Consider the following 26,990-nt stretch of genomic DNA (forward strand, 5'->3'; position numbering starts at 1 on the left):
AGATAGATAAAATGGATGGATGGATGGATGGATAGATATACAGATAGATAGATAGATGGATGGATAGATATACAGATAGATAGATGGATGGATAGATAGATAAAATATATATACAGATGGATGGATAGATATACGGATGGATGGATGGATGGATGGATGGATAGATGGATAAAATAGATATACGGATGGATGGATGGATAGATAAAATAGATATATAGATGGATGGATAGATAAAATAGATATATAGATGGATGGATAGATAAAATGGATGGATAGATAGATAAAATAGATATATGGATGGATAGATGGATGGATGGATACATAAGATGGATGGATGGATGGATAGATATACAGATAGATGGATGGATGGATAGATAGATAAAATAGATATATAGATGGATGGATAGATGGATGGATAGATAGATAAAATAGATATATAGATGGATGGATAGATGGATGGATGGATGGATAGATAGATAAAATAGATATATAGATGGATGGATAGATAAAATAGATATATAGATGGATGGATAGATAAAATGGATGGATAGATAGATAAAATAGATATATAGATGGATGGATAGATGGATGGATAGATAAGATGGATGGATGGATGGATAGATATACAAATAGATGGATGGATAGATAGATAAAATAGATATATAGATGGATGGATAGGTGGATGGATAGATAGATAAAATAGATATATAGATGGATGGATAGGTAAAATAGATGGATGGATAGATAGATAAAATAGATATATAGATGGATGGATAGATAAAATGGATGGATGGATAGATGGATGGATAGATAGATAAAATAGATATATGGATGGATGGATAGATAAGATGGATGGATGGATGGATAGATATACAGATAGACGGATGGATAGATAGATGGAAGGATAGATAGATGGATGGATGGATAGATAGATAAAATAGATATATAGATGGATGGATGGATGGATAGATAAGATGGATGGATGGATGGATAGATATACAGATAGACGGATGGATAGATAGATGGAAGGATAGATAGATGGATGGATGGATAGATAGATAAAATAGATATATAGATGGATGGATGGATAGATAAGATGGATGGATGGATGGATAGATATACAGATAGACGGATGGATAGATAGATGGATGGATAGATATATAGATGGATGGATAGATAGATAAAATAGATATATAGATGGATGGATAGATGGATGATAGATAAAATGGATGGATGGATGGATGGATAGATAGATAGTGTTACAGTTGCAAGACATATAATTGCACATAAACTTCCATATTAGGCAGAAATAAGTGTTGGACGTAAGTCAGAGTAAAGCCTGAGAGGAGAAGTGTATCTGTTTACATGTTTAAATACCATATAAGACGGATTTCTTGTGTTTACATGAGAGCAGATATTACACTAAACAGTATGAGGTAGTTACAGCACAATGAGTATAAACGTACCTAGGAGCGTCAGCAGTATTTGCAGTCTAAAGTGCGCAGTGAGAGCGTTGTTACAGTAGCGGTTATGATATATTTTTTGTTTAGAAGAGAGGTGATATAGTGATGTCATTACTTTGGTAACACAATGCGCAAGGGATGCACCGATGTAAAATTGGGCAGAGATCCTATAATATTCAGGTGTAAATGCTGATGTCGATACATAAACATTTATGGAATGTAGAAGTCAGGATTGTTAGATAAAAATAAAACATTTTGATAATGTAAGGTTACAAATGCAGATAATTTAGAGCAGTAATTCAGCATCACCTAAACGTTCTGCTCTTCCAGAGTTCAATAAATACATCATCAAAATCGGTTAAAAATATTAGGCAAATATAAACACCTGTCCAATAATCTACCGATACCAAGATGACGTTGTTGTGCACAACTGTTACTTGAGATAATATTTACTGTTATTGCACTACTATTTATGATTAAATATGTTTATATTTGTCATTGCTTCTACTAACACTACTAAAACTAATATTTACACAGCAGAGGCATGTATCTAATCAAAGCAGTCAACCAGACTTTTTTCAATCTATTTTTCCTTATTTATTATTTTATTATTTTTATTACATTTTAATTCTTATTTCCTTATTTATTTTTTGCGTTTTACATTAGAAATAGCTCAAATTGTATTATGATCAAAAAATTATTGTGTACTGTATTGAATGTTATAATGAATTATGATTTCCGGATTTGTGCTGTTTTTACATTTTAACACCCGTATTTAAAACAGTTTAAACTCACTGTTTTCTCCTGCAGCTCCACTCAGTCAGAGACATGGAGAACGAGACGTCTCAGCTCAGGAGGAAGCTCAGCACCGTTCGGCAGGAGAACTCTTCTCTGGTGCTGGAGAACAGGCAGCTCATCAATGATCTGGAGGCCACACAGCTGGAGCTGGCCAGCTCCAGGTCCAAGGTACCACACTGTTAGGGTAGCTATTAGATAGATCAGCTGCCTGAAATAGCTTAATTAATTACATCTTAATCATTTAAGATTTGCTGCAGTTTGCAACACACACTAACACACCACCACCACGTCAGTGTTACTGCAGTGCTGAGAATGATCCACCACCCAAATAGTACCTGCTCTGTGAGGGTTCATGGGGGTCCTGACCACTGAAGAACAGGGTAAAAGGGGGCTAACAAAGTATGCAGAGAAACAGATGGACTACAGTCTGTAACTGTAGAACTACAAAGTGCACCTATATAGTAAGTGGGGCTGATAAAATGGACAATGAGCGTAGAAACAAGGAGGTGGTCATAATGTTATGCCTGATCGGTGTGTATAGAACTGTACAGTACATTCTCCATCAATCTGAAGAACCCTTTTATGATGCAAAGAACTCTTTGTATCATGCAGAGGGTTTTTTGAGTGTTCCTTCTTCTATATAGAACCATTTTCTTTACTAAAGAACCCTTGAAGAACCATCTTTAAGTGTGTACCAGAGATGTACAATCAAATGTTCCTTACTTATTTCTTACTGTGATGTGGTAAAAGTTTCTGTGCTTTTAGTACTTTATTTAAATAAGCTTGCACAGGTTAACACTTTCATTTTGTGCACATTAATAAAAATAAAGGTATCATAAAAGCTTTTTTAATGAGTTCATGTTTAAATATTTAGTTATTCCTGCTTCACATTGGAAAAGTTTTGTATTATAAGAAAAAAGAACTTGTGAGAATTTAAATATTTTTTTTAGTTCATTCCATTGGGGTTGGGCATTAAGGCAATAATACTACTACTACTACTAATAATAATAATAGTTTATTAAATTATTAATATTGAGCATTGTGTACTGTATTTAGTATCTGTTTAAAAATGTAAATTCTGGTATTGTGACAGCTCAGCTCTGGACTAATCATGCCTTTTCAGACCATCTATGTAGTTATATATCCGTTAGTGAATTGCAGTCGTTATGTCCTGCGCATATTTAACATCACAGCGTCAAAAAAGCCTTGCAGAGCCTTGTAGACCACGACAGCGTTTTAGGGCCACTGTGAAAAAAATTAAAAATAGTAGACTTTGAGAAATAAATCATAATATTTTGAGATAAAAAGTCATACTTTCCAATATTTTGAAAATAAAGTCTTAATATTTTGAGGCTAGAGTTGTAATATTTCTAGAAAAAGTCATTACCAGAAAGGTTACAATATTGTGGCCAAAGTGTTTGCAAAAGGAAGGTAGCAGCTTCCTCCTGTTACAATGAGGGGCGTTGAGGAGTTGGTAGAGTTAGACGTTCACATCAGTTTCTCCAATAAAGAAACACTCAGTCTCCCTGTCTCTCCTGACGCATCAGCACCAGCCTGTTATTAGAATAAGAAACGGCTGAACAGGAAACTTTATTATGAATAAAGAGCCAGACGGACTCGGAGGAAACTGTCTGTCTGTTTTGTTGAAGGAGAATCGCAGGCAGGGTCGTCTACATGGCTATCAGTGGCTACGTCTCTGTGCCATTTGAAGAGGGCATGTAGTTTCACAGGAGACAGAATGATAGTCAAACTGATTGATCCTGAAGGAGTGAGTGGAATTCCGGCGCGCTCAGCGTCTTCGTGGTTGCCAGTACAGCAACCGAGACCCCAGTGTCTTACGGCAGCCCCCCTACAGTTGGCCTACTTTATTCTCTAATAATTTTGCGAGTTTATTCTTGTAACTTTATGACTTTATTCTCAAAATTATACCAGTTTATTTAAAAGAATACAACTTTATTCTCAAAATATTACGACTTTATTCTCAAAGCGAATAGAAGCACAACTCACATTACAGCCTGCAGCTTTACAGCACTTTACTCGGCCAGATTTGACTGACTGAAAATAACCATTTGGACCTGACTAATATGTAGAACACTGCTGTATATATTGTGCTGTTTTGCAGATTCGTTTGCTCGGCTCCTCCATGGGGGTGAAGAGCACTAGTGTGTCGGTGATGAAGGACCACATACAGGATTTGGAGTCACAGCTGGAGAGTCAAACCAGAGCCCTGCTGTAACTCCACTTTCCTTCTTCTATAATCAAACATTTCTCTCCAAAAACGTTATTACTGCTGGTTGATTACAGCAAAGGAAAAGTCAGTGTTATTGAACATATAGACCACATTCTCTGTGAGCCACATTAGCATTTGATGTACATTTGTGTAAATTACTAAGTATTTCACATTTGAAAATAGATTGCAGATTTTATTTTGGACAAAACTAAGTATGTAATTGTATATTTTTAAGTCTCTGAGAGTACTCTTCATTTAATCTCAATATTTCTGCAGGGAAGCTGAGCAGAAACTTGCAGCGAGTGAGCAGACTGCAGTCCAGAACGACAGAGTGGTGGAGAAACTCAAAGAGGAGCTGAAAGCGATTAAAGCCGAATTATCTGATAAGACTCGGCAGTGGAAACGGTGATTGATGTCTCCATTTTTTTAACAAATTTACAGTGTATCTGCGAACTGGGAGTGCAGTGTCCACTTCATTACACACAAAACATCATTCCTCATTTTGTTTTGATTAAAAACTGCTTGATTACAAATATTTTAAATATAAAAATATGTTTCTTTGCCAGTACGGAGCAGCAGAGAAACCAGGCTCTTCAAAATGCAGAGAGACTGACTGTGGCCTTCAAAGACTACAAAGGAGAAGTTGCTGTAAAATTGAAAAAGGTAAAACACAGCTTGGCACAGTTTTTACACTCTCGAAAATAGCTTCATACTAGGCCTGTCACTGCTGATTACATTGATAATTGAATAATCTACCAATTGTTTTCATGGTTAATTGAGTAATGAGATTTTAAAAGGCCAAACAAAATAATAAGGCTTAACTGAACAGTAACAAACTTTGCACAGTCTTTCACAGATTCCAGCAAAGTTTATTGGAAAAAGATGTGATTAAAGATACCATTAAAAATAAATGTCCAAAAATGCAGATACGCTGTGTCCAAAAGTATTCAGACACCTCTTGAAATAACTGAATTTGACTTCTTTAAAGTGCACCCATTGCTGTTACAAGAGTTCAATAAGAAAAGCGTTGTCCAATAGATTGGGATGCACTGGAGCGTCCACACGTGAAACTAAGGTTACCTTGCTGAGCTACGGGCAGTGAAGCAGTGGAACTGTGTTCTCTGAAGTGATGGAGCTCCATCCAATACCTTTGGGATGAGTTGGAGTGATCCAGAACTGACCATCCAACATCAGTACCTGACCTCACTAATGCTCAATCAAATCCTCACAGCAATGTGCAACATCAAGTATAAAGTCTTCCCAGAAGAGTAGAAGCTGTTACTGCAGCAAAGGGGGACAAACTCACTATTAATACCATCAATTTCAGAAGAAACGCTGGATGAGCAGGTGTCTACAAACTTCTGGACATCCAGTGTAAATGTCCATCAGACTCTGTTTCTTACTGTGGTTTTAAAATATGCACCATCATTGTAAAAATGACCAGTGAATCATTGCTGATTCATCCAAACTGTTTTAGTTTATTCAGTTATTATTCTTGTACATAGTGGAACATGCTTGTCACTGTCTTGGGTGCAGGTCATGGGGAATGAGGGCAAGTTAAAGGCCAGTTTGATAGAGTGCGACAGAGAAAGAGAGGAGCTGGAGGACAGATGTAAAGAGCTGGAAAGAGAGAAGGAGAGGATGGGTCAGAACCTCAGGTAAGCAGCTGTGTCCAGAAGTCTTTGAGTGTTTTTGGGTCTCCTGAACAGCACTCAGGGTGTCCAACATTAAGGCATTAAGTACCTACTCTTTACTTTCTTTCTCATACACTCACTACTTTCGGGCGTTTTCACACGTGAAAGGCCGAACCATGGTTCATGTTTATGTTGAATTGTATACATTTGATCCAGTTAGTTTTGGTTTCACATTGCAATTTCGTGAGGGCACTAAAGAGCTTTGGATGATACACCAGCGTCTCCCTCTACTTAACACTGAGTACGTTTACATGCACTCAGTAATCCGATCATAATCCGATTTCTGCGGTTTATTCAAATGGTCTTTCTTAGATCGGAGTAGGGTCTAGAAATCTGATTAAGAAATCTGACAAAGTGAGCTGGATTTTAGCTCAAAAACCAGTGCTGTAAACTCTTACTCAGATTTCTTTCGGATTTCTCAGTCTGCGCATGTGTGAAAACAGACGGTGGTACCAGAAATAAGCAGACATTGTCGCTGTGAGACGCAGCAAAACACTTTTGAAGCAACGCTGAAACCAAATAAATGCTTGACGAAGTGCAGGATTTAAATATTTTTCATCTTCTCGATGATGTTTAATCATATTTTCAGGTAAAGTGGCGCAATGTTTTTAAAAAAGCAGCAGCGTGAAGTTTGAGTTTTACATTATGTTTACGTCACGTTGTCTTCTGTGAGTTTATTGGCTGGTTGCAAAGCAGAAATCCAATTACTGCCCGTCTCATTTAGACTTGGAGTTTCACATTATCTGATTACTCAAGTGCATCTAAACGTGTTGATCAGATTTGATTTTCTGCAGGATTATTAAATGCATGTAAACACAGTCACTGACTGTTTGTGGGGGAGCGTCTGACGTCGGCGTGTTTGGGATTAGGTGGGTAGCCTTTTCCATTTGAGTTGAGAAAAATGAATATGTTCTTAGTACATAATGAAAACGATATTTAATAATAATTTATTTTTTATTATTTCATAAAATTAAATAAAATAAGAAAAAAGGTAAAGTTTTTCGAATTAACTTGACTTTTTCATTGGACCAAATTACAGTGAAATATTTTGTCTCTTCTCCCCATGAGCTACCTCATTTTTACTTCTCCATCGTTTCCTTTTCTTCTTCTATTGCTTAATGGCTGCCTCAACTTCCTGTAATTGGTCCAAAAGTCCGAACCACCAAAAAAAAATGTTATTACACTGCAAACGAACCGACCCATTGTTCAGTTTGATCCGGACCGAGACCACCTCTTTTGGTTGGACCAAATCTTGGTCCTTTGGTCTGGACTGTGGTCCAAGCCACCTTTTACAGTTGCTATTTTGGTTTGAACCAAACTGAAAAGGCTGAAGGTCCTGACCAAACAAGGTAGGTGTGGAAACACCCTAATTTTAAAGTGATTATTCAAAAAGAAATAAAGTTTTTCTTCTTAACCCCAAATGTAGTTGATCAACCAGACATGTTTGCTTCTTTAGTTTTGCACTGGAGCTACAAGGTGAATGTAACTAACAAGTAATAGAGACTTATACCCCACTAATTCATGTTAACTGCATGCATCACACACTCACCTTAAACCGCGTGGAGTTGTTCAGTATGTCTAATAGACTTAGGTCGTTTCTGACACTGTATGACTCACTGTTATCTATAAACATTGACTACAGTACGTTAGTCTAGATAAGAACAGCAGGAGTGGCTGTGTTGAAGCTGAATTTTGCTAAAAGCATACTTTACTGTTTTTTACAAATTTAAACACGGCCTACACGGCACAATCTATTTTTGCCTAATTTTAACCCTGATTTGCCCCTTGCGACAAATGTTTACATAAACTGAAGTGATTTTCCAGGTCGGGAGCTCGATCAGAAGCGACTGACGGATGATCTGGTAGTGTGGGAGGAGCAATGAGTGAATCTTAAGCCCTCCAATCGAACTCTAAAGTGATCAGAGGCCCTCCGATATGATCAAACCTGTCTGACACTTAGGACTGTCGGGACTAAGTGCAATTCCCGCTCGCTCAAAGCCCCAACATATGGATAAAATTATACTAATCTGTTCTATAACTATATTTCAGTTCTTCAATTAATCTAATTGCTGGTTCTCATCATAAACACAAAATAAAATAAAGTTCAGTCAAAAATAAAAGAAAGTTGAATAAAAGACTTCAGCCGTTGAGTTCTTTTTGAAGGAAGGAAAAGGCCCACTCTTCATTTATTGAGCGTCAGATGGCAAGATGGCTCCCGGACAGCCAAATGCAAAGTACATTACAGAAACAAATATTTTTTATACCCTGTTTGGGGGCGATGAAGCAATCGCCCCCTCCCTCTCACCTTTTCTCATTTCACTTTGGTTCCCATTGTTTCCCATCCTTACGCTTCAGTTGGAAACCCTTATTTCCAACCGCACGTGTCCTTGATTTTTTAAAAACTTGCATGCTCAGCTATCCTAAACTGCCCTCTTCTCAAGGTTTTTAATTAAATTTTATCTTTTTAAACTGGTTCCAACACTGATACTGTTTAGTTTCCTATCAGCTTTACCTCCCCTCTCACAGGCCAGCTTGTTCTTGCAACAAAGCACACTAGTTTCTAGAAGCTTCTGAACTTTAGGTACTCTCCATTGCGAAATCCCCTGACCTTCACACAGCATGGCCTTTCCTTAGTGAGAAGATTAATAAACTTTTGTCACTGAACTTTTTAGTATATGATTATGGATTTCTTATTGATTATAATAGTAATATATTCATTATCCCCGACAGACTTTCACAAGTCCTGCAGTGTGAGAAGGTCAGAGACTTACTCCATTAATTATTCAAACAACAGCTAATCAGAGAGCTAGAAGAGTGGAGAGAAAGGTAAAGAGCATGAACACCGCCTGAACAGCAGAGCGCTGAGACAGAGGAGCTGCGTGTAAAACGGGCAGATAGGAGCCGTTTACAGTGTAAGGGTCCAGGCGTCAAAGCACTTTCTTTACAATTTCAGCTCAGCTGCCAGTTTATAGTGAAATATTTCTCCAGCTGTCACTGTAATATCAGCGTTTCACACCACATATTAATCCCCACTGTGCGTTTTCGCTACGCATAACCGCACAGACAGGTCCGGTTGTTTGCATCATGTTATATCCGAGGAGATCTGGGAGTTTGAGTTCTTATTCGTAGCCCAAACTCATTATGTATGTTGTCCTCTCTCTTTGCTCTGTCGTCTACACTCTCAGAAATAAAGGTCGTAAGCTGTCACTGGGTCAGTGCCCCTCTTGTCACTGGGGTGGGACCCTCAAGAGTACATCTCCGTACCTTTAGTCAGGGAACATAACTGAACCATAATCCCCTGAAATTAGATTTTCTAAGCTGTACTGACTCCACACACCCCGTCTCGTCTCCAGGCTTTTATTTTACTGTTCTGTTTTAAAACATTCGGTTATGAAAGGATCCAAATATAAACTTTTCCCCTGGGAAGAAACTTACCTAAGGTTCACAATTGGACCTTAAAACCAATGCTGTACCTCTGCGGGAACATTTATATTGTTTGTACCTTGATGAATGAAAAAACGTACCCGCACAGAACCTTTATTTCTAACTGCAGTCCGAGCGCCCTCACGACAAAAAGACAAGAAACTCTGTGATATTAAGTTTGTGATGCTCTCTGTTTTAGAAATCTGTTAAGATTTTAAAAGTCATGTAGTGTACGCCCAACCGTACATATTTTTAAGCAAGTTTGCTTGTCTTTGAACAAACTCATATTTTTGGAGCAAATGTTGCATAGAAATATTAACTTTCGATTGTGAAAAGAATTTTAATAGGTTTTCTAGGACAACATACATAATAGTCGCTTAAAATGCAACTTGTAAAATTAAGTAGTTAATTTTTTCCCAGCTTTTTCAAGTAAATTCATTTTAGGGTAAAGTGAACAAATATATAGGTTTGATTTTTGGCTTTGACATTACTATTTAACTGTATTCTAAAAGAATAATGCATTTAATAATGTGAACAAAAATTATACTCTCTCTCTCTCTCTCTCTCTCTCTCTTTCTTTTTCTCTCTCTCTCTCTCTCTCTCTCTCTCTCTCTTTCTCTCTCTCTCTCTCTCTCTCTCTCTCTTTTTCTTTCTTTTTCTCTCTCTCTCTCTCTCTCTCTTTTTCTTTCTTTTTCTCTCTCTCTCTCTCTCTCTTTCTCTCTCTCTCTCTCTCTCTCTCTCTCTCTCTCTCTCTCTCTCTCTCTCTATCTCTAACCCCCGTAGAGAACTGAAGGAGAGTCGTGACCGAGCTGAGTCCATCATCGCTGAGCAGCTAGAGCTGCAGGGCCAGTTACAGCAGGCCTCAGAGCAGCTGGGCCGCCTGCAGAGGGAGCTGGTGCAAAAGGAGGCACAGCTGGAGGAGGTTTCTGGACTGAGGAAGGAGAGGGAGGACCTGCGCCTCCTCTCGGCCTGTCAGGAGCAGAGACTCGCTCAGGCTCAGAGGGAGATAGAGCAAGGCAGGATGGAGCTGGCCAGTCTGGAGAGCATCCTGGACATGTTACATCTGAGAGAGGTGTTTGTTTTATTATGTGTCTATAACCTGAGAACTGGCCACTAATTAGCATGGTGCTAACTGCATGCCTGCAGGTGCTCAGTGTCTCTAATAGACTTGATGATGTGGTTTCTGACACTGTGTGACTCACTGTTATCTACATATCTCCATGGACTAAAGGGACTAAAGTACATCGCAGTTTTCCACTTTGCTAAAAACAGTAGTAGTGACCGGCTTGAAGTCCATTTTTGTTCATTTTTTTTTATAAATAACAGTCTTTAGTATAATTGGGACAGGATTTGTTTGAGGCGAGGAAATGTGATGTCATTTTTACCTCAGGACTTCTGGAACATTTATGACAGATTCACAGAAAATCTGCATAAATTATCAATATAGGAGGGTCTACTATATTTACACACTTCACTCAAGAAAGCACAGAAAACGTGTTAAAACATTTTAATTTAGCTGTTGATTGGTTACACTAACCATCAATTTAGAAGTTTCTAAGTCAGTGCTGTGTGTCATTAGCATTGTCAGTAATGCCAGTTTACAGCCATTGCAGAAACAGACGGACTACAGTCTGTAATTGTAGAACTACAAAGTGCACCTATATAATAAGTGGAGCTGATAAAATGGACAATGAGCGTAGAAACAAGGAGGTGGTCATAATGTTATGCCTGATCAGTGTAGAGCCTCCATACTTAAGAAAAACTATGAAAACTCCTGTTCCACAGAATATCACAGCAATTTTACAGACATGGCAATTTGTGATGGACTACTATAACCTGGGATTGTTGGTTCTACAGTTTGCTTTGTGGCACAGGATTAATATAACCTGGGTTTATTTCTAAGCTTCCATTATTTATTAGCTACTCTGCCTACATTAGTTACATCATATAGCCCTGGTTTAAAATAAAAACAAAAAAATGCAAAATGTTTTGTCAGATTCACTGCATTTGAGGTAAAGTAAACCATGTAAGTTTGAGTTTTGCAGAACTTCCAGCTGGTTTGCTAGACTGTGTTTGTGTTTAAAAAGAGGAGCGATGATTATAACTCTGTATGTGGTTGTTTTCCAGGATCGTGAGGGCGCACTGTGTATGAATCCCTGTCTGTTGCCCTCGCTGACTTACACTGCAGCTACAGAGCATCTCAAACACAAACCAGGTGAGCTGATAACCCTGAACATACCTATAATTGGTGACATATAATGTCAGCGTTAAGCATATTTTTACCCCATTGCATTGTTATGTACAATGTTATATTTAGATGAGATATGATACACAATGCTGAATGAATCCAATACTTTGAAGAAAATATGACAACTGATCAGAGAATATCTACATAACCATACCATAAACTGGGTTATAAAACGGATAGTTGCGGTCCTAAAATCTGATTGGCTGAGCTACCTTCAAAGCCATTGTAAAATCCACGATATACCCTTCCTATGACCGCTTCACAACAACTGAACTCTGTATCACTGCGCTGGTGACTCAGGTTCTTAACTCGAACTAGGCTGGTCAGTTAGCTTGCAGGCTAAAAGAGCATCCATCATTAATAACACAGGCTTAAATTAAAGTAATTATGGTATGATTAACTGTAAAATGGCAGCATAAAAGTCTTAAAAGCGAATGAATAAATGACTTTCACACTTCGAATGTTCATGTTTCAGTCTGAAGTCACGTCAAACCCAGGCTGAATCCCAAACGGCTCTGTACTCCCTAAATAGTGTTCTAGCTATGAAAGTTTAGAAATTCTAGCTTCTACAGCCAAACAGTGCATCATTTATCGAGTGTGGATGTATCTGAGTCCCTAATGACTGTTTCTTAGCTGTATTTTGCTCTGTTGGCCTGTAGCATCCAGTATTTAAATCTCTTCGTAGTGCACTATGTAGGGAGCAGGGAGCCGTTTGAGATTCAGTCCCAGCGTTAGAAGAGGGCGCCGCTGGATTGGTGCTAAATAAGACTCGCGGTGGTAATTTGGTGACCAAAAAGTACTTATAAAGCGAAGGTTTTTGCATTAAACAGTGCTGTGTTATTATATGTTTGTTCTTATATGACAAAAACTAAAAAAATTCATGACCATGGTAAACATTGATGGGCGACTGAACGTTCTCCTCATTCAGTCCGTGGTTGCGTGGCAACAATACCGCACTCTGAAGGAACTACATTTCTTGGTTGAATATTTGTTTATGTCGAATTTTTAACTTATGTCGAATAATAACTTAAATTATTTTCTGAAAAGGTGTTTATATAGACATCAAATGTATAGATATCATTGTTTAAATGCCCCCACTCCTGTGTATGTGAGGTTGTATATGTGCACATATGTTAGTATGTAAATATGTTCATATATAATATACCTTAAATATATTTTTCTCTTCTCCTGTAATTATGTGCTGTCTTATTCTTGTGATTGTGTTGTTTTCAAAGCAAAAAAGTCAGATAAATAAAGAATGTAAACCAACAAATATGCAGAAATTTTAAATAGACTGATGGAATGCCTCTTTAATGGATTATATGACCGTTTCTAATCGTGCTAGGTGAGCGATATCAGAAGCTGCTGGCGGTGCTGCAGACTGTGGAGAAGGAGAAGACCAGACAGACCAGCGCTGCTCAGAACCTGCAGGAGAGACTGACCAAAGCTCAGGAGGAGATCTCGTCTTTACAGAACTCCATCACCCAGAGAGCCTCTCACTACCAACAGCTTCACAACCAGCTGCTGGACAAAGCTGCCCTGGCCACCACGCTGGAGAAAGAGGTGAGGGTCAGGCTTCTGTGTCTCTAAATACTGAAGGCCTCTAAACATTGAGAGGCGTTTAGTGATTTGCAGAATTAGATGCAACCTGCACGTTCTAAGTGTTTTATTTATGTTTTAGTGCTATAAAGTGTTTATTTTTTATTATTATTAATAAAATTAATAATTATTCTTTGTGTCCTCTGTGAACGATGCCTTTGTTTTCATTTTCTTTGTTGTTCTTGCGCTAGTCAGCTATATACTCTCAGGGAAATGACCACATTTGGAGAAAACAATAACAATAAGTAACAATAAATAAAGAAATAACGATAATTGTTTACATCAGAAACCAATTTTACACCATCACAAGACAGCATGTAGTTTTTATAGTTACCTTATAGTTATATATTTATACTATAACTATATAGTTATATATGTCTTATAATATCTAGCTTGTTATTTCCACATTTAGAATTGCTTGTAGACCAAACAAATGATATTAATTAGTTGTTTCCCTCTTTGTACATTCCTGATATTAAATCCAATCTAAATTCTGATAAATAAAACATCTGTCTATTCTGGTGCTTTTTACATGCATCCATTGTTATATTTAGATAGAGAGAGTTATTTTTTCCATCAAATAAATCTCTTTAGTTTCTTCTATCCAGTCAGAGTGAACATAACCCAAATGGAGTACTTTACTATTCATAGATATTTCCCTTCTAAATGTGTCTATAATGGTGTTTCATTACTGTTGTTCAATTTAAAAGTCAATTTGGGCAAAAATAAAAGCATCAGGTTTTATTTCTGAGCAGTGTTTCCTTGTTCAGTGAGCTTTTAGAAGTAACAGTCATGATCAGTACGTCCATGGATTTAATTTGTTTCATTCTCTCTGTTATTGTATAGGCTTAACTTAAAGGGGAATTCCACCAAATTTTCAAAATTTCTTAATAATTCAGTGCTTGAGACATAAATAGTCATTCAGGGTGGTTTGACATGAAATAGTTCACTGTAGAGAAACTTACAGTCTCTGATTTCTTTACCGTGGTGGTGATGGGAACCAGGGGCCACAGTGTCTACAACACAAATATAGCCATTTTATTTACTATCCAAAACCATCAGTGAACCTACAAGTCTCTTCTGAGTTTTATATGTAATATTAATAATGGTAAAATGGTGATAAATCTTTGGGTACTATTTTGCCTCACAATGCAGTTCCCCTTTAAGTATGTTTGAATTATTGATGCTAAATTAACGCCTTTAAACTGCAGCCTTGTTATTCAGTGATTCGTATGAAGATTTATTACCCAGTCATTAGTATGCATTTTTCAGTTAATGCTATGAAACAAATGTGGAATTATATTTTATATGTATAGTGAAGGGACCACTCTTCATTTATTTCCAGTCTATTTCCAGTAAGTTCCAGTCAGAACGGCCATCAGCTACTTAAGCGTCTGGGGGGGAAATAGCAGAAAAAATATATTTAACGGAAAATTACACAGAAGCCACAACAACTAAATGCAGTATTTTTTTGTATTTACTGTGTCCACATTTACCTTTTACTGCAGCTTCCATTCTTTTCAGGAGACTCACTTTCAGGTTTTCAAAGAAATCTACAGGGATATTTATCCAAACAAAGCTCAGTCTTAGAGGTTGGTAGTGGAGTTAGCTGTTATGTTAACTGCTTGGCTTCACTCACATGATTCAAGTAATGCCAAACAAAATCTCAAACACATTCTGTGATGTTGATGTCTGGACTCTGGGGTGGTCAGTCTACTGTTCTGAGAGAACATCAGCAGATTGTGATGCTTTTAATCAAAAACAAGTCACCATTTCAACCTTTCGCCCTCCAACTAGGTCTAGAATTCCCCTTTAATGTGAATAGTCTTAACCCCTGCCCTCTGTTGGATGATGTGTGTCTTGGCAGCTGAAGAAGAAGAACTCGCGTTTGTCTTTACTGGAAAAACAGCTGCAGGAGAAAACATCTGCTTACTCACAGGTTGCCATCAAAATCAGCCAACTTGAGCAGGAGCTGCTGGTAATCCAAATACGCATCCTTCTTCATACACTGCCATTCAAAAGCAATCACAGTTTTAAAGTTTTGAAATTAATGTGTTTAGTTATATAATTGAATAACTTGGTTGCTTGTAAACATATAAAATGATTGCAGTATGCAGTGATGTCCGTTTTACATGTTTCAGGTAGTTTCCAAACTTTTGAACAGTTGTATTTATGCATAAACCAACAAGTCAAGTGTTCATGTTTTTGTTTTATTTTTATATTTCTTTTTTTATTAAAGGAAAGGGACGGCAGTATTCATCACTATCAGTCTGTATTAACCAAGAAACAGAGGGAGTACCAGCAGGCCCTGGAGAAGTCCAAGCTAGCAGAGGAGAACAAAAGCAAGGACCTGGAGGACAGGATAGACGTGGTGAGTGTTAAAGGGCCTGTGCCATGGAAGAACATTTTCATCCAGAAGAGCATTTGTGAGGTCAGACACTGATGTTGGACGAGAGGGCCTGGCTCTCAATCTCCATTCTAGTTCATCCCAAAGGTGTTTGATGGGGTTGAAGTCAGGGCTCTGTGAGGGCCAGTCAAGTTCTCCCACACCAAACTCACCCAGCCAGGCCTTAATGGAGCTGCTTTGTGCACTGGGGCTCAGTCATGCTGGAACAGGAAAGGTTCTTCCCCAAACTGTTCACACAAAGTTGGAAATGTACAGTTGTCCAAAATGTCTTGGTGCTGAAGCATTAAGATTTCCCTTCACTGGAACTAAGGGTTCTAGACCAACCCCTGAAAAACAGCCCCATATCATCATCCCTCCTCCACCAAACTTTACAGCTGGCACAGTGCAGTCAGGCAGGTAACGTTCTCCTGGCATTCACCAAACCCATCCAGTGCTCCAGAGTCCAATGGCAGCATGCTTTACACTGCTTCCCCATAACTGAATGCATTATGTATTTTGATCTTAGGCTTGTGTGCAGCTGCTCGGCCATGAAAACCCATTTTGTGAAGCTCTTAATGTGCAGTTGGGAACTCTGCGGTCTGCTGCTTCGTGGCTGAGCTGTTGTTGCTGTTGACACTTCCATTTCACAATAATAGCACTTACAGTTGTCAGGGGCAGCTCTAGCAGGACAGAAATCTCACAGACTGTTTTGAGGCAGAGGTGGCATCCTGTGACAGTGCCATGTTTAAAGTCTGAGCTCATCAGTACGACCCTCTACTGCCAGTGTTTGTCTATCCAGACTGCAAGGCGATGTGCTTAATTTATCCACCTGTTAGCAATGAGTGTGGCTGAAATACCTGAACTCAGTAATTAGGAGGGATGTCCCAATACTTTTGTCTATCTTGTGTGTGTGTGTGTGTGTGTGTGTGTGTGTGTGTGTGTATGTGTGTGTGTGTGTATATGTATTCACGTGATTTTGGAGCATTTCTATTGTTCCTATGATGCTAAAAATTGAACATTATTATAAATGTCAGCTGGCATTTTAAATCCTCTCTGTGTGCGTGTTTGTGTGTTGTATGTAGCTACAGTTGTCTCTGGCTCAAAGTCAGGCTGAAGTGGAGGATTTGAAGGAGACTTTGTCTGTGCTCCAGTTAGAGAAGAAAGAGGCACAGCACCAGAACTGCCTACTGCAACAGTCTGTGGCCCAGCTCACACAGGTCAGCGTCTCCAGCCATATCCTGGAACTGTCAGCATTCGTTTAACAGCAAATGTGCGGTTTGCATTAGATTTTGTCTTTTTCCTAATGCAGGATACTGAGATGAAGGCCAAACGTGGTGAAGAGGCAGTCCGTAGCTTTAAAGAGCAGGCTGCAGAATCTGCTTCTAAGGTGAGTGCATTCGTTATCATTCTGTGACCTCTGGGTTTCTGGTCAACTTTACAAGGCTGTAACTGTTGATTATGTTAGTGGTAGAGTAATCCACTGATTATTATTAAACTCAGCAATTAATTGAGATCAAGAACTTTCTAAATAGGTCAAGCAAAAAAAATGGTTCTGATGTTTTGTCATTGTAAAAAATGTACATTTTTATACAATTCTACACCATTTGAACATTACAGCTTTCTTCTATATTGACCATTCAGTACATTCACCATTCATTCTTCTAAAATGAATGGTGAATGTACAGAAACTCACGTGAGAAGTATTTGCAGTGTAGGTGCTATTGTAATGTAACTCTCAGTGGTATGTTTTGTGTTTGTGCAGATTAAGTTTCTGGAGACAGAGCTGTCCTGCTGTAAGGAAGAACTGAGTGGTTGTCTGCAGCAGATGGAGAAGGCCAAGCAGGAACATGAGACACAGCTGGAGCTCAAAAACTCTGAGGTCAGCCTTTGCATAGTTCTAGGGGTTCTTAACACACCCCCCCCCCATGCCAGCCTGTAGGTAGACCGTTCAGCAGAGCTTGTATGCACACTTTAATATTATTTTCTTAGTGGTTGATTGTATATCAAATGTGGTGTATGTATTGTAGCACCACTGTCGTGACCCCACATGGAACCACGTTGCGTCCCCCAGTTTAGGTACCCCTGCATTAAACAGATCAGTCAAATAGGTGACACATCTTGTCCAATAATATATAACATATTGTGTAATAATACAACAACATACACCATCCTTGCATTTCAGAAACGGTAACTTTATAGGAGAAGAACTGTTGGTTTATTTACCATCAGAAGATGTAAAAGGCAGCTGAGATCATCAGATGGTGTGACCTGAAAATTGAGCGATTACATTTTCTTATGACAGCAGCAATATGTAAAGTCCCAGCAGAATGCCCGTTAGAGCTGTATTGGCTCTATGGCTGTAAGGGTGAATGTTCTGTTCTGTGCGTGTGTTAGCTGTCAGCCCTGCAGGAGGCGGTGAAGAGCAGAGCTTTGGCCTGTAAGAGCTCCACTGAGGAGAACCTGCAGCTGCAGCGCTCCATCCAGCGGCAGCACAACATGCTGCAGGAGAGCACCACCCGCATAGCACAGCTAGAGGAGAGCCAGAGTCATCTACAGAGCCAGGTATGCTCACATACATTCAGACAGACATAAAGGTTGTCAGATTAGCGCGCTGTTGTTAAAATCAAAGAGGGAGCGTATTGCTTCACAGTGTTTTTGATAATTTATTAATTTAAAGAACTAGTGTTACTAAGTCAAGAGGAAAAAAAAATAAGGTTAAATTATGGTTATGGTGCAGTGCTGCAAGTCACCCTGTAAAGCCTGAAATACGTTTTACAATATTGTCACATGCACAGTTTAAGTAAGAATACATTTTTAAGAATAAAAGTCTCAAATGCAAAATCAACATTATACTGATGAAAATATGATGAAATATAGTGAGTAATTAATAAACTGGTAACTTGGTCTATTGTGCATCCCTATTGAAATCCCCATTATGTCTTATTATATCTTGGTCTATAGAGCATCCCTATTGAAATCCCCATTATGTATTATTATATCTTGGTCTATAGAGCATCCCTGTTGAAATCCCCATTATGTCTTATTATATCTTGGTCTATAGAGCATCCCTGTTGAAATCCCCATTATGTCTTATTATATCTTGGTCTATAGTGCATCCCTATTGAAATCCCCATTATGTCTTATTATATCTTGGTCTATAGAGCATCCCTATTGAAATCCCCATTATGTCTTATTATATCTTGGTCTATAGAGCATCCCTATTGAAATCCCCATTATGTATTATTATATCTTGGTCTATAGAGCATCCCTATTGAAATCCCCATTATGTATTATTATATCTTGGTCTATAGAGCATCCCTGTTGAAATCCCTATTATGTTTTATTATATCTTGGTCTATTGTGCATCTCTATTATAACCCCTAGTGTATCTTTGGCTAGATTTCAACATGATTGTATTTCTTCTGATCAGTATAACTTTTAAGTGGCATTAGGCCTCCTGGATGACAATTTTAAGATTTAAAAACTCTGACATGTCATTGAAACAAATGACCCATGTACTTATTTTACTCAGAGCAGACCAAAAATAGAAGATTATCACGCAGTAGTTTTTCTACAGTGAGCATTTTCTTTAATAAACAAGACTGCACTGTCATTTCAGAGTGAGACTGTGACACTGTAAAAAATCAAAGTCTGCTCAACTTAAAATGATACAGTAACTGATTACATGGCTTTTCTTGAGTTGACTCAACTTGAGGACACCAGTGTTCAAACTTCTTAGTTGAGTCAAAAATTTTGTCAGCTACTGTTTCTAATATCATTTAGATAAACAAAACTGAATTTTTGTTTTTTTTTTACTCAGTTTCCCCACTAGCTGGCGCTCCTTCTATCACACAGTCACTCCTGTCATATTTTCCTCTTGGGCTTCCAGATATGGACAGCTATGGTATTCAAACGCACAATCTCCTGATGTTGGGATGAATTATTAGACACTTGCACCACATGAGACGATGCCATGCTTTAAAGTTAAAACAACTAATATTTTCTCCAGTGTGTTAAACAGTAGCGAACCGTGACTCTTAAACCTTTGCCGTCCGGGCTCCCGAGTGGCACAACCGCCTAAGCGTTGGCCCTGTCATCAGGAGATCGCGAGTTCGATCCCTGGTGATGCTACAGCCATCTGTAGCCGCGAGTCCAAGAGAGCACAATTGGCCTCGCTCTCTCTGGGTGGGTAGGATGGCCCCTCCTTCTCCCCCCATCACTTAACGTGATGCTAGTCAGCGCAGGCGTCTGTTAGCTGACGTAACAGATCTGGCGGTTGGCGCTTTCCTCCGAGCGCGTTCGGCTGTCCAATGACGTTGTGTGAGCGGCAGTTCGAAAAGAAGCGGTGGTTGGCTTCACAGGTCTCGGAGGAAGCCTGTGTTAGCCTTCACCCTCCTAGCGTTGATAGTATCGTGTCTGAGATCCCCTCTCCACAACAGCAAGCAATCCCAGCAGCAGAGCGTTTGCTCCTTTGTCGATCCTATCATCCAGGGGTATCGTGATGTAATTGCTTGAGTTGAAATGCCTCTCAAAAGCATTTTTTGCACCAAATTAAGCTCTGGTGTAATCGTCCTTTCCTGAATAACTCTAACTTTTCATTTAAAGTTAATCTAGAAAATGGTATGGATAATAAATTCACAGCGATGTCCTCCTCACTAGCGGTAACGCTACTCTTGGCTTCCGTCACGAATCAACAAGCTAGCTAGCTTTTTTCTCTAGATTCATGTCCCCAGAGCCTGTGTGTCCCCACAGCGGGCGGAACTTGTCATAAAGTTAGCGATAACGAAGCCCACCCCTGTAGAGGGAAGATATTGGTCAATTTTACTGTCATTTGAAATTGGTCTCTCATTAAATTACTATTGCTTGTCCATCTGTAAATTTCTCTCAGGACCACCAATCACTAACATTCTTTCCAGCAACAGCAGATATGGCAAAATTCTAATAGGGGGAGACAAAGGGGCTTCTTTAATTTAACCCTTCACATTCTAATACAAATCGAATAGGCAGGTTTGAAGGATTTTACCCGATTTTCTCCCCAATTTGGTATTAAACATCTGTAAGCACAAAATCTGAGTTGCTTCATGTGTTCCTGAGTGGCGCGGTGGCCTAAGCCACAGCCCCAACAGGAGGTTGTGAGTTTGAGCCCCAGTGATGCCACAGCCATCCGTAAGTGCGTACTCGAGGAAAAATGTCGAGCAGGATTGTGTGATGGAAAGAGTCCTGGCTAGTGGGAAAATTGAGTAACACAAGCTCAGTTTTTTTTACATAACAGATGAAGAACATTAAGAGAACTTTTGACTCAACTAGGAAGTTTGAGTTGGATGAACTCTTGTGTCCTCAAGTTGAGTCAACTCAAGCCATGTAATCAGTTACTGTATCATTTTGAGTTGAGATGACGTCTCATTTTTAACAGTTTAGTAAAGTAAGATTATTTGTTTGTTTGTTTGTTTGTTTGTTTGTTCGTAGGACTCATTGCAGAGCTCATGGGGGTTACGTTAGGTCATGAGGGTTAGTCAACAGTGTAGTTGACCTTACCTTATGTTTATAGCTCACATGCTTTTCCCACTTCTTTACCACTGCTGCGTGCTCCCCTGGTGAAGCCTGGCTCGCAGCTAAACGCCTCAATAATAGAGTCTATTATGTGAGTTGGTATAGAAGACGGGGGTACTCAAGGGCAGCTCTGCACCAACACAAAGCCGACTTTTCCAGTGGAACATTTTTGGAAACAGCATTAATAGCTGCATCCAGAGTGTTTCAAGGAGTCCATTCATTGTTTTAGGCTTCCATACTCTCAAAAACATCGATCTTGTGAATTTTATTCAGTTTGGACCAGCAGATTGTAGATGCAGCACAAAAGCATAACATGCAAAGACTTTTCTGAAAAAAAGTTAAACTGTATGTAGGTTAATGTTTCTAAAGTGGGTCAGACATTGATACACTAATATAGGGATGTCATTGTTGCAAACTTTCAGTGCTTTTTCCTCTACAAAGTGTCTTAACACTTTTTTCATGAATTCCTTCTAGTTTTCATTTTTCACTCAAGCATCTTTGAAAACCACTGGATTGTTTATTACTGTTCAGTTTTTCAGACGTTTGGTGTTTTCAACAGTATATACACTGTCTGGTTGCAGAAAAATGTATACAATTTTTCTGATATGCTCATCCTGTACACTTTCACAGGTTCAGATAATCAGTAGGACACTAGAACAGCCTTTCTCAACCTTGGGGTGCCGTCTGGCTTCGTCATGGGTGCCGTCAAGAAAAAACTTCTGACGTTGCTGACATAATAAAATGAACTAAAATTCCAAGAAACGATAGTTACACAACTTATGAAAATGCAGATCATTAGCTGCCTTATGCATCATCACAATTTGTCTCATGTGCCCCTTTCCCTGTGTCACAACGTCACTACCAAGGTCAGTGTATGACTACATGAAGGCTGACGTAAATAGCCTACTAGAATCCAGAACCACATAGCTCTGAATCTGAGCCGTCAGCTTCATCATCCACGGGTAGCTCAGCAGGGAGGGTAGTAGAGGCCAGCAGCAGGACAACAGCTACTTGTCCTTGCGTTTCATTTTTACTGGGAATCCATCATGCCCTCTCCCTATACGCCTGGTATGTGGTATGAAATTGCCAAACCAAGAAATGTTTCCGAGAAACTAGAGACACCTGACATTGAATCATCCATCACTATCCAGCAAGGATGCAGAATATTTGAATAGTCTGAAAAGTCAACACAACCAACAAGAACCAACAAGTGGTGATGAACAGTTTCAGTAGTTTTAAGTAGCGCCATTGCAGTTCTGCACTTTTCGAGCCTAACTTGCATTGAGAACAAGTGCAGGGAGCAACCAAGGGCTGTGGACCAGGAGTGTCTCCCTCTCTTTAATCCCTTCCAGAAATAGGGCAGTTGTGTGTATCGTCCCAGACTCAGGTTTCCCATTAATAGTAAGTCACACTTACCACCCCGCAATAACCTCATACGGTGGGTGGGTGTGTGTGTGTGTGTGTGTGTTGGCCGTCAAAGGGATGCAGAATGTACGTTTTTTAATACATCTTAGACTGGGGTGACTCAAGATTTTGCATACTTTTAAAGGGCACCGTGACGGAAAAAGGTTAAGAAATGTTAAAAATGTCCAAAATGACGAACAGACCTGTAGATCTAAAATGACTGAGAAAGCTGTAGGATATCAAGAATTAAGTTATAATGAAATTAATATCCAGAATTGAATCATATGTCAAAAGGAGACCAAGTTTTAAGGCAGAGATCTTGGAAAAATCCAGAGTAAATAAATAATTGCATTGTATTATTTCTCATTTTATTCACTTCCTGTAATGTAAAAACGTAAAAATACTTTTTGCCGATTAGTTCGTAATAGTTAAATCCATCTTTTAGGTCTTGTTATTGTGTATAAAACTAGAAGGAGAAGGTTCTGTTGGGTTGGCAAAACCATTTCTGTGAAATCCAAGGTGGTGGCTAAGATGTTGCTAGGCCATTTACATGGAATTCTGGGTAGCTGCCACGGTGTTGCTCAGCTGTTGCTACAGTATCCCAGGTGGTTGCTAGGCATTACTAGGCTGTTTGTCAAGCCAACTTCATATGGGAAGTGATTCCAAACTTTTGAATAGTAGTGTAAGTCCTTTTTTAATTTCTTTTTTATTGTTTGAGCTTTTTAGAAACACCTCACTCAATTAATCATCAGAATAATCGGTCGATTACTCAGTTACTAACATCATTGCCAGTGACAGCCCTGCTCTGTACATGGTATTGTTTTCACTCTGTTTGGACATCTTGTGCTTTAATAAACATCAGACAAACATATTTATATAACAATATAATGAGCCAGCTGGCTGAAAGAAGTCTCTCAGACCTGCAGACAGATTTTGAGATTACGTGGCCTGTTTGCTCCCATAGGTGTCCCATCTGGAGCAGGAGCTGGAAAGGGAGCGTTCTGCCCTGACCGAGGAGCTGAGAAGGAGAGAGGAGGAGGTGGAGGAGGCCAGGCTTGAGGTGCAGAAGAAAGAGAAGCAGGCAGCCGAACTCTCAGCATCTATAACGTGAGACTCCATGACAGCTTTTCTCCTCAAGTGATGCCTCTCTCTTAAGGGTGCACTGTTTTTTTAACTGGAGTCGAAACCCAGTCCATGGTTTAGGACATGGTGCTTGCTGCTAAATTGTAGTTATTAGCTGTGGGTGTAATTATTCCAAAAATTCATAATTTGATTTGATCCGATGTGGTAGTGTCTTGATTCAGTACCTTTTTAATAATAGGTACATTTTCTATGTTAATGCTTTTTCCTAGTTTGACCCTGTGTGTTGCTATGACTGATTCCAAGTGACTCTGCAACTGTAAATCTGTCACAGTAGCCATGTCAGAGCGTTACAATACATTATGTTGATACAGTACAGTGAATTGTTAAACCCCTAATAGTAGCCAGTAGCCTGTATTGTTATTGTAGTGTAACTTTTATCATTAAGATTAAGGTTGATACTTCTAATTTGGCACAATGAGGGCATTTACATGCATTCAATAATCTAATCATAATCGGATTTCTACAGTTATCTGATTATTCAAATTGTCATGTAAACAACACACTCTGATTTCTTATATCGGCGTAAGGATAAAGAGAGCTGGGTTTTAGCTCAGTAATCAGATTTCTCAGGGCATGTAAACTCTTACTCTGATTTCTTTCGCATTTCTCAGTCTGAACATGCTTGAACAAATGAAGGACTTAAACTTTCTTCATCTTCTAGATGATGTATGTTCATATTTTCAGGTAAAGTGGCGCAATGTAAATTACGTTTACGAGTTTTACATTATGTCACGTCTTCTTCTGTGAGTTTATTGGCTGGTTGCAAAGCAGAAATCCGATCACTGTCTGACTCGTGTAAACCTGGAGTTTCCTCATTATCTGATTACTCAAGTGCATGTAAACGTGTTGATCGGATTACTGACAAAATCTGATTTTCTGCAGTTATCGGATTATTAAATGTATGTAAACACACTCACTGAAGACTTAAAGAACGATTTAAATGCTTTTTTCATGGCTAGGTTCTTATCGATGACTGGAAAACCAGCACTCACTGTTTCATTCCTTTCCTCACTGAAAGAGAACACTCAATATTGTGACCGTCCTATATTTAATATGTATTTAATACAATAATACTTCTCTCTTTATTTACGATCATACAACCAATCAGACAACCAATCACTAGGTGTGATCGAAATGGATCCCTGCTCTCTTATAAGTGTTGCGCTATAAAGGGGTAAACTGTGTCGTTTACTAAATAGCTGTAAAAACACATTAATCTAAAAATTAATTCTCAGACGATCATCAGCCTGCGATCGTATTTATCAGTCACACAAACAGACAAAGGCAGAAGTTGGCATCTTATTCACAGTCGTAAGACATCCGAAAAACATAGAGTAGCGCAAAGGTCTCGGACTGGGGAGGAACTGCAAAACGTGACTCAGCTACACATTTAATTCTTGGTCTATTATTTCAGTACCCTGTAGTTTTTGTTGTGTGATGAGCAGCAGGCAGTAAATGCATTAGGGTCTTTGTTTTTAACCGTACAGAGCTGCTGTTCTGACAGCGTTTCACCAGAGAGTTGAGAGAGTCAGAAAGGTTTTAGTTTTCTGTGTCTCAGTGCCACCGTTAAAGTTAGCTAACGTTCCTCTATCCATTGCGTAGTTGCATGAAACTCACAATCCACTTTGGTACCTTGGCTTTCCTCTGAAGCACAATGTAATCTCTGACCACCAGAAAGAAAATGTGCTGGTGTGGATTCTGAAGCAGAAGAATGGTCAGTAAGCAGTTTATTATGATATAGCTTATTTTTTTAGCTTTTGCTCATTACTTACTGTAACTCAAAATTATGGGCTGGGTGGTAATTTAGCTCTTGGTGAACAGAACCTCAGTTTGTCAAATGTTGTATTGTTACAGGTCTTCACATTTACCAGCAATATTTTAGATGATTAATCGAGTATTAGTCGATTAATTCACACAAACAATCGAATATCAAAGAATCCTTTTTTGCAGCCCTATTATAATCCAACAAAAGTAAATGATTTCTTTCAAAACAATGCAGGCTAATATTTAACCGTCACATGACTGATTTTCCAGTGTCTTTTGATTATGTTAAAAAGCACATGTAGCATTTTATAATAGCAGTACTAGGATTTTGTCCACATCTTGCTGCCCTACTCGATTCTGTGCAAAACTCCTGTATGCTCTTAGTCTTGTGATTCTATGGCCGTGCTGTTGTGAATCGGCTTGAATCCTTGAATTTTACTTGACCAGTGCAAGGTCAAAACAGGCTTAGCCACAAAACTCCTCTGTGCAAGTTAAATGGGGTTTGTGGTTAAGGCTGTTCCAAACGTAGGTATTTAGATTACAGGCCACCGTACACCCACTGGCGTTGTTTTATCCTGAGGGTGTCCCAGTGTGTCTTATGACTGTGTGAGGCTTTTCATTGTATCCACAGCCACTCCTTCGGCCGTGTGGCGCTATAAATAAACAGCCATTCTGATCCCTTCCCTGGTTTTCTCTGTGGCTGACGTTTAAAGGCCACAGATATTGGAACATCTCTGGAAGATAAAGCAAAGGAAAAACTTGATTTCTGGACTTCTTCTTGCTTCTCCAGCACTTGAGCTCAAAAGAAATCTCTAGAACAGTGTTGTTTAGGTGGTAGTCTCCTGTAAACCTCTAAAAATTCTGATGGAGATGTATTGGGCGTCTTAAGCTTACTTCTGTTTGTGTTTTTCAGGCAGCTGAGCTCTGAGATGAACACCTGTCGAGGGGAGCTGTCCGAGATGGAGCAGGAGCTGCTGCATTTGAGAAGGGACAGCAGTGCTAAAGCCTCACAGCTCGTACAGATGGAGGAAACGCTGCAGGAGACCAAAGGCCTGCTGGACAAGAAGAGTGAACTGGGTATGCTGCATGAAGTTCAGCAATACAGACCTTCTGAAAACACAGCAAGCGTAATATAAAATGGGTTCTTTAGTGATAATTATTGTGGCTTTATTTATTAACCTTTAGATGTCTAGAGCAGTGGTTTTCAAACCATGGAACTGGGACAGAGCAAAAATGCGGACTGTCTGGGAGTCCCGGAGGTCCAGTTTTAGAACCACAGGTCTAGAAG

General features: G+C 39.1%; 1 protein-coding gene across 2 annotated transcripts in view; it reads left to right on the forward strand.

The window, feature by feature from the left end:
• The window catches only part of ccdc18 (coiled-coil domain containing 18), a 54,097-nt gene that overhangs the window by 6,435 nt on the left and 20,672 nt on the right, over nucleotides 1–26,990 (forward strand). For both annotated transcript variants that reach the window (XM_036556506.1, XM_036556507.1), the window contains 16 exons: nucleotides 2,274–2,429; nucleotides 4,384–4,493; nucleotides 4,768–4,896; nucleotides 5,058–5,154; nucleotides 6,028–6,149; nucleotides 10,392–10,680; nucleotides 11,736–11,823; nucleotides 13,202–13,419; nucleotides 15,323–15,433; nucleotides 15,695–15,826; nucleotides 16,924–17,058; nucleotides 17,151–17,228; nucleotides 17,604–17,720; nucleotides 18,236–18,403; nucleotides 23,760–23,902; nucleotides 26,616–26,779. In XM_036556506.1, coding sequence (XP_036412399.1) covers nucleotides 2,274–2,429; nucleotides 4,384–4,493; nucleotides 4,768–4,896; nucleotides 5,058–5,154; nucleotides 6,028–6,149; nucleotides 10,392–10,680; nucleotides 11,736–11,823; nucleotides 13,202–13,419; nucleotides 15,323–15,433; nucleotides 15,695–15,826; nucleotides 16,924–17,058; nucleotides 17,151–17,228; nucleotides 17,604–17,720; nucleotides 18,236–18,403; nucleotides 23,760–23,902; nucleotides 26,616–26,779 — 2,257 coding nt within the window. The remainder of the gene's footprint in view (nucleotides 1–2,273; nucleotides 2,430–4,383; nucleotides 4,494–4,767; nucleotides 4,897–5,057; nucleotides 5,155–6,027; nucleotides 6,150–10,391; nucleotides 10,681–11,735; nucleotides 11,824–13,201; nucleotides 13,420–15,322; nucleotides 15,434–15,694; nucleotides 15,827–16,923; nucleotides 17,059–17,150; nucleotides 17,229–17,603; nucleotides 17,721–18,235; nucleotides 18,404–23,759; nucleotides 23,903–26,615; nucleotides 26,780–26,990) is intronic.

Source organism: Colossoma macropomum, unplaced genomic scaffold (genome assembly GCF_904425465.1).
Source record: "Colossoma macropomum unplaced genomic scaffold, Colossoma_macropomum, whole genome shotgun sequence".
In the NCBI taxonomy this organism is placed as follows: domain Eukaryota; kingdom Metazoa; phylum Chordata; class Actinopteri; order Characiformes; family Serrasalmidae; genus Colossoma; species Colossoma macropomum.